This window comes from Chelon labrosus (genome assembly GCF_963514085.1).
Source record: "Chelon labrosus genome assembly, chromosome: 17".
Lineage (NCBI taxonomy): Eukaryota > Metazoa > Chordata > Actinopteri > Mugiliformes > Mugilidae > Chelon > Chelon labrosus.
In genome coordinates, this window is record NC_140350.1 from 3,011,438 (window position 1) to 3,027,208 (window position 15,771).

At 40.6% G+C, this 15,771-nt stretch overlaps 1 protein-coding gene across 1 annotated transcript; it reads left to right on the top strand.

Moving 5' to 3' along the window:
• The first annotated feature begins 3,336 nt into the window (after positions 1 to 3,336).
• Positions 3,337 to 15,450, top strand: LOC311502379 (carotenoid-cleaving dioxygenase, mitochondrial-like). The gene is made up of 12 exons (XM_084564569.1): positions 3,337 to 3,631; positions 5,650 to 5,854; positions 5,941 to 6,152; positions 6,644 to 6,759; positions 6,892 to 6,994; positions 9,731 to 9,859; positions 9,961 to 10,121; positions 10,235 to 10,402; positions 10,717 to 10,854; positions 12,194 to 12,376; positions 13,246 to 13,356; positions 14,883 to 15,450. Exons 1-12 carry the CDS (start codon positions 3,604 to 3,606, stop codon positions 14,997 to 14,999), a joined length of 1,671 nt encoding a protein of 556 aa, XP_084420695.1. The 5' UTR covers positions 3,337 to 3,603; the 3' UTR covers positions 15,000 to 15,450.
• The last annotated feature ends 321 nt before the right edge of the window (positions 15,451 to 15,771 follow it).

Below are 15,771 nucleotides of genomic sequence, written 5' to 3' on the forward strand. Positions count from 1 at the left end.
GGCCTGAAACCCCCAGAGCAAGCCTGAAGGCAACGGTGGCAAGGAAAAACTCCCTTTTAACAGGAAGAAACCTCGAGCAGAACCCAGCTCATATGGAGGGACCCATCTGCCTAAGGCCAGCCGGGTACAGACAGAAGAAAGAGAGAAGAGAACAGCAAAGAGAGAAGAGAACAGCAAGATAAACATACATCTGTCATAGATACACATATCTGACTAAAGTGTACATGTGGAATCTTATGATACAAACTGATGATGTTACATGACAGTTTGAAAATGTAAGAGGAATCATAGGCAGGTTGGAGAATTGTTCATTCAGGTAGGAGTGGATAACTGCAGGATTCCATGAAGACTGGGCAGGCTGATGAGACCACGACAACAGATGTAATATAGAGCTCCACAGGAAAAACTCCACTCCAGGCCAGAGATACTCACAAGAAGAGGGGGGAAGTGGGGGGGAAAGGGGGTGGAACACACACAGCAGTAAACATTCTACATAGTAATAGCACAGAATTGTATGACTAGTAGTATATAGGAAATTAGAGGGCAAGAACTCTGTGCCAGAGAAAAGAAAGTGGAGGATGCGAGAGTGGAGAGAGAAGAAAGAAGGAGGACATGTGTTTGGTGCATCGTCCCCCAGCAGCCTAGGCCTATAGCAGCATAACTAAGGGATGGTTTAGTCCAGCCCTAACTATAAGCCTGATCAAAAAGGAAAGTCTTAAGCCTGACCTTAAAAATAGAGAGAGTGTCTGCCTCCCGAACCCAGACTGGGAGCTGGTTCCACAGGAGAGGAGCCTGATAGCTGAAAGCTCTACCTCCCATTCTACTTTTTGAAATTCTAGGAACCACAAGTAGGCCTGCACTTTCAGACCGAAGTGATCTGTTGGGATGATATGGTACAATGAGGTCTTTAAGATACGATGGAGCTAGGCCTTTAAGGGCCTTGTATGTAAGGAGGAGGATTTTAAATTCTATTCTAGACTTTAAAGGGAGCCAGTGAAGAGAAGCTAAAACTGGAGTAATATGATCTCTCTTGCTAATTCCTGTCAATGCTCTTGCTGCGGCATTTTGAATCAACTGGAGGCTTTTTAAAGAGCTATTTGGACAGCCAGACAGTATTGCCAACCAGTCTTCTACACATTTCACTGTCACGTTCCTCAGAGGAGGCTTATACATCCTGTCGTCTCTACTGGTGCGAGCAGTGTCCACAACTAACTCTGGGCAGCTGTCTCCCCAACTCTCGCACACCACAGATAGACAAGAGAAAAGCAGACAGAACCTCAGTATCTTCTCCTCACAGATCTTTTAATAATAGCTTAACATATAGTTCAATATAATTCACACCCATTATCTACCAACCTCTAAAATTTGCTTATCCCCTTTGAACTCCTAACATCATAATTACACAAACTTTAATTTATTTTACTTTAAAAATCACCTCAAATCTTTTATTAATTATTATTACTCACAAACGATATATAATAATACCTTTTCCTTTACTTCTTCATCACTTATTATACCAATTGCTCATGCGTGTACACACTAACCACCCTCATTAATTTCTCTATTTGTCTTCAGCTCATACATGTCCTTTAGGAACTCATACTTTAATGTTAGTGTGTGTTAACTCAGTGTTAATACGTCCTCAACTGAGGCTCATGTAAAATGTTTCCCAAAAAGCTCATTATTTTTTATCTTTTTCCTTTTATTAACAAAACCACCTCCTATTTTCAACCGTAACCTATGTATGTACTTTTTCAATATCTATCTATTCTTATTATAAACCGCATGCACCAAAACTCATTCCACAGCCTTTCACGCACAGAGACAGAAAGAGGGAGAGAGAAAAAGAGATTTCTGGTCTGCAGCGGGGGGGTGGGGGGGGTTTCAGCGGAGCGTACAGCTCTCCTCTCTTACACACATATACAGCGCACACACATTTTAAAGAGCACTTCAAACCAAAAATTCACAACAAAATTACAGACAATATCTAATTTCAAATTCTCACATAGTCAACTCATTCATACTTTCCCTATAGCATGCTTTCTGCCGCTCCTTTTTCTCTTTATTTTCCTTTTAAATTTATGCTACCTTTATGAGATCTAGAAATTCAATGAGAGGCTGCTTCAGACACAGTTCGTCAACTAATGTTCGAGTGGGAACTTCAATTGAATTTTAATTCTACATCCCCAGTTCCCAGAACTGACCTGAAATCCACCTAGTGAATTTTCAGGTTTTACGGCCCATCTAAGATCGCCTCCCTGAAGGCTTTATCCAAATACTGCGGCTTTTTCCTCTTTAAAACTTATTCTTCACTTCTCTTTTCTTACTCTTTAAACCTTTATTCTTCACTTCTCTTTACTTCAACTTTTTTATTTTCTTCACTTCTTTTTACTTCAACTCGTTATTTCTGTTTCCTTTATTACTTTAACTTCAACTCTTATTACTTCAACTCTTTTTTCTATCTTCTCTCTTGTACTCCCCCCTTTTGCGTTGCCTGTAACGCAATAAAACTAAATTTAGGACGGAGTACCTCCATCAACATCAGTATCACATGTCACACACCCATACACAGTCCTTTACGGTGTAACCAAACAACACACACACATAACAGCCCCAACGGACAACGCTCACCGTTTCGGCCGACTTGGTGAGGGAGTAGGTGCGCTGGAGCCGACGGCGACGCTGCAGGTCACAACACGTCCGGAGTTCGTGACGCCAAAGTTTTGTTGTTTATTTGTCGGTGATGATGTGAAGATGATGAAGGAAAAGATCTCCGCTGACACCGTCTTCATTGTATATAAAAAGGTTTATTACAAAGAAGTTCAGCATCTGATACAAGCATTTGCAACTGCTCGGAGAGCCCTTCTGCCAAATTGAGACTCTCCCGATCTCCGTCCTAAACCCAACTTATATAGGGGGGGTTGTTATTGTCCACAACTTAATGTATACCAGCTGGAACAGAGTCCACTTTTCACATACTGAGAAGCATATGAAACCCCTCTTACATAGGTATGCAACCTTTAACCTCAGGCCCCTCAATCTGTCACTCCAGACTTCAAGTCTGCTGAATCCTGACACTAACATAAACACTTGGCCCTCTGGCTAACCATTTGACTCCACATGAATATTTTCTTTTAAAATATACCTCACTCATACACATGACGGGTCGACACCGAAAAGATGGAGCAGATCACCGGGAGGAGCTGGAGGATTCAACGGGGAAAGGGACTCCCTGCCCCGGACAGGCATCCCTGTTATCACTGCAAAAAAGAAGGAACGAAGAGGGAACGAACATCAGGAGCTACAGAAAACAGATGTCAAATAGCCAGATGATTAGCTGTGGGGGTAAATGTATATTTGAATGTATCCTATGAGCGATAACAGTAACATTATAAAGGTATATGGTCACGGCTGTAGTTCCCTGGAGCAGTGTGCGTTGCGGCCGCCCGGGGCGTATTGAAATAGTGTGCAGCGTTACGTAAAGGGTTACGCAATAGCGCCGCTGAACGCAGCTCCAGCAGCTTCATGTAGCTGCAGTGCTGGGAGCTTTATGGTCCTGCAGGAGTCAGAGATACAGATCAGGAGCTGCACTCATCCTCTGCCATGTCACCTGTGAAGACCGAGAGTCCAGGTAAGGTATTCACATTTGTAATGCATGTTTTACTGTGCAGAGGAAGATTCACCTGCTTTACAGTAGCACCATATACAGGCAGGCAACGGCACATCTGGAGACTCACATGCACTTGAGAAGCGTCTTATGAATAGCTAAAATCTCATTTTGCACGTTAACTCGTGTATAAAACCTGCCGAGGGCTGTCGATGGGTACACCAGCAGGTCTGACTGTGGAGCTGAGAGCGCGGTGATGGGTGACCGTGTCTTTCTGCTGGCGGAACAAAGTGTTCTCTCCGCTCAGCCCTGCTCCGTGTCTGGTTTCAGGTTGACAAAGCTAAACGCGCTGAAGGCTGAAGTTATTACTTCGTTATGATTTAAATGTAGAATCAATGATCGCAGGATTGAATGGCGTTGAGCGCAGTTAAGCCTACATGAGTATCGCACTGGGAACAGCTGCTGGTCCCGGAAGACCAGCTGGCAGCAGGGCAATAACAATGGCACTGCTCAGAAGAGGAGAACAACCGTTTCACCATTTTCAGTTGCGTTTCTCAGTAGGCCATAGGTCTGTTATTATAAAAAGTTTAGATGTCAGCATTTAGTGTGTTACAGGAACCCAAAACACTGCTACACACATTTTATTCCTCAAATGTATAAGCAGTGTACAGCAGTGTTACTGTTTTCAAGAGTGTGACTTCTGAGCATAAAGTGCTTTTAAATGTTAGACAAACAAGTTCCATATCCTCAGTTTGTGCACTGGAGTGTCAGGTTTCTACATTTGTTGTGCACACTTAAAGATCAAACATCTAGGTGAGGCAGAGTTGAAAAACAGAAGCTCCCTGAGGCAGTTATTGCAAGCTATATGCAAAATTTAGCATGTAACAGGCTTCAGGTTCTTCTCATTGCCATTAGTTTTTCTTTGTTTCACATAACCTGAGAATGATCCAGTAAAGTCACCATAGATCTGTTTACTCTTTGCTTATACGCCGGCTTTACCCTTTCTTATCATTATTACTGTATCAAACTGAGCATTTCCCTGCATTGGGTTCTACTTTATTATACTGAACTTCCTATCACTGGATCACAGTCATAATTTTACTAATGCAATAATCTAAATTCACACTCAAATGAATCCATTGTAAAGACACGCCTCTCCCTGTCTCCAGCGCTGACGGCCACAGAGGAGCCGCCTGTTTTCAATAATTTAAGTCACAAGTCTTTGTTAACGCTGGAGCGTCTGGAAGGCAGCAGGTTTCATCAGACTAATGGTGATGTGAAGCACAGTGAAACACAGTTACTGTGACACAGAAGTCAGGGAACAGGGTTTATTACGGTCACTGAGGAGTTAAAGCAAAAAGGTCCTCAAAAATGTATCACCGCGTCTGCATGTTTACTTTGGCCTTTCTGCAAACACAGGACTCGGTGAAATAGTTCACAGTCAGCAGTGGAGCTGCTGACTGTGAACTAGCTGGAGCTGGACTTTAATGCCATATGCTGAGAAATGCAGGTCGACCACAGCTTCACTTTCAAAAACATATATTAATTCTTATGAATTGGTACTCATTTGTTAATTAAATAAATTTCCATTACAAATGATCTTTCATTCAGCGGGACGTATTAGTTTGACTAGTATCAGCGAGTAAAGTAGACATTGCTAAAAACTGAATGGGAAAGGTCTGAAAGAGGATTAATTTACAACTGGGGTTTAATCCAGAGGATTAAAAGTGGAGCATTTTAAAGTTGTAAACAAAGAGCTAAGCAGTTGTTGCTGGTGTTGCACAATTATTAGACCAGCACTAGTAGTTCAATAGGAAGTAGTTTTACACATTTGATTATGTTGACATATTCAGTCTTCTGTTAAAATATTGAAATATGTCATACAAAGTGTACATTTCATTTGAAGGCTTCTGTCTGATCATTTTTCTTATCTGAAAAGTAAAAGTGACCTTTCCTGACATTAACCTTTTTCACTAATGTTTGTCTTGATTGAGATAAAAACAATCTGGGGCTGAGGCCGTGTACGTATTTATTTCTTATAGGTGAGGCCACGGCTGTTGACAATGGCAAGGCGAAGGAATGCATCACCACGGTACTGAAAGGACTGGAAACAATAGCTCCTCTCGTCCGCTCCGTAGAAGCAACCCCAGAGCCGATCACTACCACGGTACAAGGCACCATTCCCTCCTGGATCAATGGCAACCTCCTCCGCAATGGCCCAGGGAAGTTTGAATTTGGAAACACACAGTGAGTTGGTAACCCCTTGTAAAAAAACAAAACAAATAACCTCCAAATACATGTTATTGAGCCTTGATGCCTGTGTGTCATGGCAGCTACAACCACTGGTTTGATGGGATGGCCATGCTACACCAGTTCAAGATCGAGAAAGGCCAGGTGACGTACAGGAGTCGATTCCTGGACAGCGATGCCTACAAGAAGAACAGTGAAAGGGACCGCATTGTGATGTCAGAATTTGGCACCCTGGCCATGCCTGACCCCTGCAAAAACTTCTTCCAGCGTTTCCTTTCTCGCTTTGAGATGATCGGTGAGTAGGCCTAATAAGGACGGATGGGATAAAGTATAAAAAGGAAGGAGAGGGCTCATGACAAAAAAAAAAAAAATGTTTTCTGAGGTATTGTGCAAAAATGTTGCTTCACATTGTTTGTGACTTATTTAAATGAAATACAGATTGTTGTGACGCAAGACCAGTTTGGTAATTTGAGAAGGCGCAGAAGAGCCAGGACGATTAGGAGAAAAATCTAGATCAGATGGAAGAAAAGAATCATTTGGTTAGAATCTGTTTGTTCAAACTTTAAACCAGAGAGGCCAGAGGTGGAGACTTTTAAGTACTCTGTGAAAACCAAGCTTACATAATGATATACTACTGGGGGAACCAGAGGGGGTAGAAGAGAATGTTTTGCATTCCCACTTGGACTTTTTGAAGTAACTACAAGCTGTAAATCATGTTGTGGAAGATTTTCTCTTAAAGGAGCCAAACCTAACATTATAGCCTGGCTGTGTTTTTCTTTGTTACAGAACCCACAGACAATGCCAGTGTGAGCTTTGTGAAATACAAAGGTGACTACTATGTCAGCACGGAGACTAATTTCATGCACAAAGTGAATCCAGAGAGCCTAGAAACAATGGAAAAGGTACTAACATGGCCCTCACTGTGTAATGGGTGCTAATACTATGTAACAGGCTGTATAGGCATAAACATCATCTTCCCAGTCCTGCCACAGGACAAGACTCACACACTTCTCATTCTCTGCTATGTTTTGCAGGTGGACTGGAGTAAGTTCATCGCTGTAAACGGGGCCACCGCTCATCCACACTACGACCCAGATGGCACCGCTTACAACATGGGCAACTCGTATGGGAGCAAAGGTGAGATTTGCATTACACAGTGGGCGACATGTTTTTTATTGTCCCTTTATTAAAAAAAAAATACATTGCCATCATTAAACATCAGCCTTAGGTTGTTCACATACACTTACTTGCCAGTGCATATAGGTACACTAGTAAAAACCAAAACATTCTTATATAACAGTCCTGCACTAAAGCTTAGCTTGTTTCAAATAACTGGGAGAGCAGCTGTGATTTTATTTTGTAGTTTGTGGTTTAGATGCACTATTGAATTGTATTGTGTTGTACCAACACAGCAACCCCATTTTAGTCAGTGGGTTACGCTAAATAACAGAAACACTTGTGTGTTAAAAAAATTTAAATAAAAAATTAACCCATTTAATCGCAGTTTTCTTTCCAAACAACGTAGAACTTTTGTCAGTGCACGATTTTGTGGTACACCGATTACACTTATACACAAGGACAAAATTTTGATTTCAGAAGTGGGAGGGACACAAGTATTTTTAATAAAATTCTAATCTTTCAGTTCACTGTGTTTTCTAGTAGTTCTTCTAGTTTTCTATTGCTACTTTTAGATAGATAGATAGATAGATAGATAGTTTCTTTCTTAATCCCAAACTGGGAAATTTCTCTGTTGCAGCAGCAATGTACAGACATTCAACACCATACATAAATATAACAAAAAGCTAAAAATCAACAATAAAAAATAGAGAACTGAAAAAAAGAACAAAAATCTATACACAATACTTACAAAAAATTAAGTTTAATGTTCCCTTTTTTGGTTTGACTGGTTGTAAAGCATGTAGCAAAACATTATCACCCAATTCTGTGTTTCACCTTGTATACAACATCACTCCAACTCAGTACCACCAATTTTACACTTATTTATGGGATATATGGTAAACAGAGCTCATTTACATAGCACCACCCAGTGGTGGGCAGGTCAAACTGGCATCACAAGTGGGGAGAAATTGAATAAAATGTCGGCACGCACATACGCACATGGACACCGATTCAAACGTTAATGTAAATGAAACCTCTGATATTACAATCCTTCTAGCTGACGTGACCCAGGCAGAACAAACGCCCGTTTGTTACAGTAGCAGGTGAACAAGGACTCCTGACTGCAGACTAGCAGAGCGGTGTGACAGCAAGGTGGAGTGACAGCGGGGACGGCCAATCACACAAGAAACGGCAGAGCCAATCGAGGAGCTTGTGTGCGGGTCTAAACTAAGGGAAACAGGCTTCAGCTTGAGCGGCCGTTTTCCGCTTGGTCCTAGTGCTTGACGTGTCTCTGTTTACTATAGCGGAACATTGTTTTGGACGGTAAAAAGAGCAGGGGACCAAAACGGCCTTTTGGAAAAAGTGCAGGGGACATTTTCTTTCTTTTTGTACTGTTTTGAATTAAAATGCAGTAAATGCATTTTTCCAGACCAGAGAGCTTGAGTTTACAATATTCATGTCTGTGTCTGATATTTGCTATATTTGCTTCAGTCGTCCACTAAAATCCATTTAAACTGAAAAAAAAATGCTTTTGGGGGGAAATATTGTTATGCATGGGCGTCACACCCGTGGGGGATGGGGGTGTTGCAACACCCCCACTTTTTCAACAAGCTGATTTCGTCCCCCCCACTTTTTGGTAAGGTATTAAACCGTTTGCCCGTCCTGGCTGTGTACCAGCGTACTGAAATGGAGCGCACCTCAGTCCCCCAGACAGTTAGATTGATTGACAGTCATCCAGCCAATCACAGTCATTTGACCAAACCCACTAGTCCCGGCCGCCCGGCAAAGTAAACGCTAACACGGAGCTGCCGACCCGTCACTCGCCGCAGCAGACAGCGAACAGAGCAGCGGTATGAAACGGTAATTTAACTAGTTAATAATGTCGAATTTTCTCTATAACGAAACTATTAAGCAAGCCAGGTGGCAAACAAAGTTAATGCAAAGTTTTGCAAGCATTATTCTTTTTGTTAGGAATGCCAAAAAGGAAAGGCAGCAGAAGATTGACTTATTTTCCACTCAAGTTGTCATGTAATTAGGAGACAGGAGGGAAACAGAAAGCTGTCAATCCATAAATGCACTAATTCAATTTTGTAGTAGTACATATTTTTGCATTAATGCCATATAGGTGTTCATTTACGTAACTTAAAGCTATTTGTTGGAGCTTAAAACCTTTTCAATGAAGAAAATCCCCTACATCAACTCATCCCTGTTACTGCTCTTAGAAACTAGAAAAGAACAGAAATGAAGACAATGAAATGCAATAAAACTATTAAATCTTAAATAATGAGAGGAATAAAATAATAATATAGAGTACGATAAAGGCTAGGATGAAAGAATAGTTAAAACAGATTAGAACAACAAAATATATGTGAAATAATAAAAAGCAGATAAAAGAACAACAAAAGAAATGAATGTTTCCTCATCAAAATCAAGTTTACATAAAATATTTCAACACTTCCATGTTCAGGAATATTAACATTGAGTTCTAGGATGAGGAAGGGAAGTCCAGGCAATGCAATATTATTTGCATATCCTGATGAAGAAAATCTAGAAAGAGACTGAAACAGGGGCCAAAGGCGGTTGCGGTGCTCATGTGCTACCCCTAGAACCCCCCCACTTTTAAAATTGCTGCTCCACCCCTGTTGTTATGCAATTAAAATGTAATTAATCGAGATTTATTAATTACAAATAATTACTAATTAGATTTTTTTTTAATCGAGTCCCACCCCTCTTTTAATTGTTTAACTGCTCCAGGTGCTCTCTACAACATCATCAGTGTACCTCCTGAGAAGACAGACACCAAAGACACACTACAAGGAGCCAAAGTCCTCTGCTCTATTGTGCCTGCAAACAAGTCCCATCCATCATACTACCACAGCTTTGGTAAGACAGCACTCCTGGATATCACTCCTTAAGTGGTGTATGTTGCTTTCTTTAGCTGCCCTTTGCTATAAAGCTCAAAAATACCTTTTCCCTACTTCCAGCCATGTCGGAGAACTACGTGGTGTTCATCGAGCAGCCGATTAAGATGGACCTGCTGAAGATAGTCACGTGCAAGCTGAGGGGGAAGGCTCTGAGTGAAGGAATCTACTGGGATCCCAAACAGGAGACAGTTTTCCATCTTGTCAGCAAGCATACAGGCGAGGTCAGATGTGACCGTCTTGGCGGAGATTCTTCCAAAGCAAGATGAAAGAGAGAAGTGGATGAGAGAAATGTGGCCCTATAGCTGATCTTGGTAACTTGTGTTGTTTACCACAGGTCAGCTCAGTGAAGTACCACACCAAAGCCATCTCCACCTTCCATCAGATCAACGCCTTTGAGGAGGATGGATTCTTGATGTTAGATATGTGCTGCTCAGACGACGGCCAAGCCATCAACAACTACCTCATCCAGAACCTACGCAAGTCTGGAGACGCTTTGGATGAGGTCAGGAACCAGTTATGTGTACACACATTAAGTCTTTTTGCAGTTTCTAAAGGGAATTTCCATCTTAGATGCTCTTACCCAGTTATTAAGGGGGCAATCTACCTTAAGTCAACTTGTCTTTAGTAATAAACACATCCACGGACACTGGCATTGTTGTCTTCAAACTAACAAATAATCAGTCAGAATATTTTCATTGGTATTGTTGTCATTTATGTGGCATATTTCAGTGTCTTTCTGAAAAGAAACTATACTAACACAGCAGGAGGGGTTGAATCCCTTAAAACACCGCAATGCTCCTGTACTGTCTTTCTCAGGTGTACAACACCTTGTGCAGACCTTTCCCTCGCCGTTTTGTTCTGCCCCTACACGTGACAGACGAAACCCCTACAGGGGAGAACCTAAACACTCGACCCTCCAGTACAGCATCATGTGTCAAAGTCAGCAAAGACAAGGTGAGCTGCATTAATACATAGCAAACTCTTCAGCATGAATACCTACATGTAAAACTGGATGGATTGCTCAGAAATGGGTCCTGTCTTGACCATAGACTGTATAAAGATGGGCGACTGAACAGCTCCTCAAAAGTGAAGCCAAAGCAAGTAGAGCTCCCCCTGGTGACTGGCTGCAGTATAGGTCATAAGCTCCACCCCCTCCATGTTAGTGGATGGGACTTGGGCCAAACTAAAACACATCAAATACATTTTTTTTTTTCAAGGAAGGTTTCTGTCATTTTAGGTAGTTAATATAATGCTGATGCATGTTCTAGTGTCCATTTTTCTGATTTTCTCTTTTAGTTATTTGACGCTATAGAATCAGGATGACTACCAGTTGCCATCTCAGCTGCTCTGTGAAGCAGATCGTGAGAGACAGAAAAGTACAGTGTATAATCCAACATTTGTTTTGTAACTGGTGGAGGTGGAGCAGAGCATAGTATTGATTAAAGGAAAATGCCAGTGAGTCTAGTGGAAGTGTGGGCAGGTCATCAATAACAGGGCTCCACGTTGCTCCACTCTTGGACTGTATTGGCTCCAAACACGCAAGATGGCGCCGCCTGTATCCCTGGGAAACTGGCATCAGTTTGACAAATGGGAGGAAGTGGGGATGCATTGTCCATATTTATATACAGTCTATGGTCTTGACATCCCAATGAATGAGGTACAAAAAAATTACAATAAGCTGTGTAATTAATCTTATCTTATTCTTTATTCTTATTCTATGCTAATATCATTGAGACGGAAGAAGTATTAGGATCCATTATTTGAGTAGATGTGGTAATACATAAAAACATTCATTAAATTCATTAAAAGTAAAAAAAAAAAAAGTTCTAAATCATATCTACTTCTGTAACATGCTTTGACTACTCTGTACAGCATTTGGCCAACATTAATTGTTTTGAAATGTGGTTTATAAATAATTGACAGTGACATATAAGCAGATCAGGTTTTTTGTATGTAATCTCCTATTTAGCATAATAAGTATTAAACACCAGTCAGTTAGAAAGCAGTGGAGAAAAAGGTGATATATTTCTTAAATGCAGAATTATTACATACATTTATAAAGATTTTTTTTTTGATAGGTATATGTATGGAGTTTGTAACTGGGAAAAAGAATCAAGGATATGGAAATGTAAAAACAATGCAAGAATTTATTAACATAACTAAAACAGAGAGAAAACAGGTAAAACCTAACCAGTTTTAGAAACTTCAAGAATTAAAATCTGTGAGATCCAGGTCATGAAACCATTGCAGATCGGTGAAACTGATGAGCGGCTGATCTTTTCTTTGTCAACAGGTGTTCTGTCAGCACGAGGATCTCCATGGGGATGACCTCCACAAGTACGGAGGCCTGGAGTTCCCTCAGATCAACTATGGCCGCTCGAACACACGGCCGTACCGGTACTTTTACGGCTGCGGCTTCAGACACCTGGTGGGAGATTCTCTGCTCAAAATGGACCTCAAGGACAAGACGCTGAAGGTTTGTGTGTGTGTTCACTTAATGTGAGAAAATTATCTTAAGACTTCCTCTCCATGGAAGACAGATGGCATCAGGACGTACACTGACATTAAAGCCACTGACAGGAGAAGTGAATAACATTAAGCATCTTGTGAAACTTTTGGACCTGGCATTCATGTGGATGTTACTTAGACATATAGCACCCACCTAGACCAGACCAGGCACCCCCACCCCATAGCAATGACACTCCTTGATGGCAGCAGCCATCCCCAGCAGGATGCAGCCTGACACAGACACACACAAATCTATCTATCTATCTATCTATCTATCTATCTATCTATCTATCTATCTATCTATAGCCTACAGTCGTAGTTTAGTTTAGAATAAAGGTTAGAAACATCACAGTCCACCTAGCTGTGCCTCTAAAGCTCACTAATCAACACGTTATGTTCCAAATAAAAGAGGAAGTGCGTTTTTATGACAGGTTATGTGCATACTGTTTCTTGGCAAGGACAGAGCCACGCTAGCTGCTCCCACTAATCTAAAATAAAAGACAGCTGGCGAGTGGTATCAGTGTCCTCACCTAACTCTCCACAAGGAAACAAAAAAAGCATATTTGTCAAGTTCTTCAAATATTAAAAAAAAAAAAGTGAAGACAGAATCTAAGAAAAAGAAACTGGCAAGAACACAAGTATGTTTTAAAAGTAGTGCCAACAAATTTCACTGATGTGAAGCATGCACTGTGAAGTCCAGAGAAAAGCTTACAGTTGAAGCAAATTGCTTTAAATGACAGGTAACAGAATTGACATGACTTAAAGAAGAAATAATAAACTGAATTATAAAGGTCAAACACGGAAAAACTAGTGATGTGTGACTCTGATAAACCACAGGTCTGGTACGAGAAAGGTTTCTACCCATCAGAGCCCGTGTTTGTGCCGTGCCCTGATGCCGTGGAGGAGGACGACGGAGTCATCCTCTCGGTGGTTCTCACCCCCTCCCAGGTAAGACTGACGTTGTACATGAGTATTCCAAAAAAAAATGTTAAATGGTTGCACATGTCACACTCCTCAAATCACGGACAACATGCTCACATGTCACTTGTTTATTTGTCTCGCATTGAAAAAAATCACACTTTTGCGTTACGGCACAGAGCCTTCACCAGAGCACTACAGGTATACAGATTCAGTTATATATACACAGGGCACAGCTGAGGGTTATACATTTATTATTAAGGGACCAATCACTTTTTCAGCATCTTAAACTGAAGTAAGTATATCTGTCTTTCTTGACAGTTTCTTGACATGATCTCCCCCTCCATTAAACATCCCGACCTTCTCGATCGTACAGAATGTGTGAAAAGGGGAACCGTGGTTTGCCTCAGCATAATGATTTGCAACTGCATAATTCATGTTACCTGTGCAGATGGCAGTTTTGTGCTCTGACATTCGTGGTGTCAGGGAGTTTTTGGTTTGTCCACATGGACACAGTAGCATGTAAATCACATGGGTTGTTTTAAAGTTATAAATTCCTCAATAGTGGTTTTCCTCCCTGTATGGGGGTGTTTGAATGATTTTGTGTTTGTTGTATTAGTATAGCACGAGCAGTTCCCACATATTTCTGTTTGGAGTACATGCCGGTGTCTCGTGATTATTCCTTTTAATTGGGCATGAGTTCTAGGAGAGCCCACGTACCAGAACTGACTTATTTAGTGCTAGTCATTTTAGAGATCCTTCACAGTAATAATGTGTGTGCTACAGGTGGGTATGTTTACAGACCACTGTGTTGCTAGTTGCTATTGTTATTAATGGTTTCAGGTTTGCTTCAGTTTTAGTTAATATCAGGCAGCAGGGATGAAAGTCAGCCTGAGCTTGATTTAGTTTCTCTTCCAGTTCTGTTATCGTCTGGACACATAATCCACCATAAATATTCATGAGCGCATGGAATCATAAATATTCATTGATGAATTTACACAAAATGAACTTTGATAGTTTGAAGACTCAAATTGCAAACAGAAAGCATAGATGCTGAATGGTTAAAAAAAAAAAAATAATAATCGTAGTGTCAGTAATTGGAAATTCCAAATGCACCTTTGGATTTCTGAGTGATGGGGTCTTAAGTGTGAAAACGTGTGTTGTTTTTTTTTCTTCAAGCTAAAATTAAACATTGTAGTTTCACATGGCCTGTTGGGACTATGGGCAACTGTGCATACCTGCATGCATGTATTTTTCTATGCAGACTAAAAGTAATATTTCTGCATTACATTGCATGCATAGTTTTTGCAAATCATTTACCTCTCTTCCTTTTTATCTTTTTTCTTATTTTTGTAAAATGTAAGGACATTATTAATAACCTTCTGTTGAAGTACACTTTAAAATGTAAGCCTCTCTTAACCACACACGCTGGTCTGGTTGTTTACCTGTGAACTGTTTCAGCTTCTGCACATCATTTTAATTTTTTTATTTAAATGTACTTGTATTGATATGACGTGATTATAAGAGCCAAATATGAACCAAACCTTTCTCTTCAGGATAAAGGGACATTCCTCCTGGTTTTGGATGCCAAGACATTTGACGAGCTGGGAAGAGCCAGTGTGCCTGTTAACATGGCTTACAGCTTCCATGGTACCTTCAGTGCCTCTGCATAAACCTGTTTCTGCCATAGCGAAAGTGTTTCTGATACTGAAGACGGAGCATTGGTACGAAGTACGAAGAATGCTAAATACAGTGTTAAGCCTATAACCACTATATTCCTGATGGTACAGAGTTACTGCTGAGTAATGCAGCCGTTCTCAAATATACTCATATTATTCTTAATAATTGCATTTTGTTTGCATGAACTTCAAACTGACACCTGTACTCAAGGTTACGCTAACAGGAGACAACTCCTTTATATAATTTATATACTGTTGTCGTCAAACATGTGGTCTTCGGGCTGCAGGATGTTTTATCTGCCAGGTCACCCAAGTGCCCAGTTGACATTTTTTAAAACATATTCTGTGGTATTCTTTTTTTAATTGCTTTGTACACTTGAATGTTATATTTTCTACAGGTTAAATGACTTTTGTATGTGACATTTTTCATTAAATTTGACCTCTGTGGACAAAGCTGCTGTTTGTTCTTCATTTACATTTAGAACCTGTGCCAAGATCAAGTTCAGAAATGTGTTCACATATAAATACAGCTGTTCCATATGCTGAGAGTATTTAATGAAACGCTTTGATGCATCAACAAGTTGGGCAAAGAAAGGCAGTTTACAGATATAAATCCTGTTGTTTTATTACTTATTTTATAACTAACTTTTTGACACTTATAGATGTTAAGATAACAACATCTTCTTCTTCGCCTCATTTTTCATTTGTGAATTAAATTGGAATTGGAATTGGATTTACTTGAGCAATGAGCGCAGAAACTGAATCG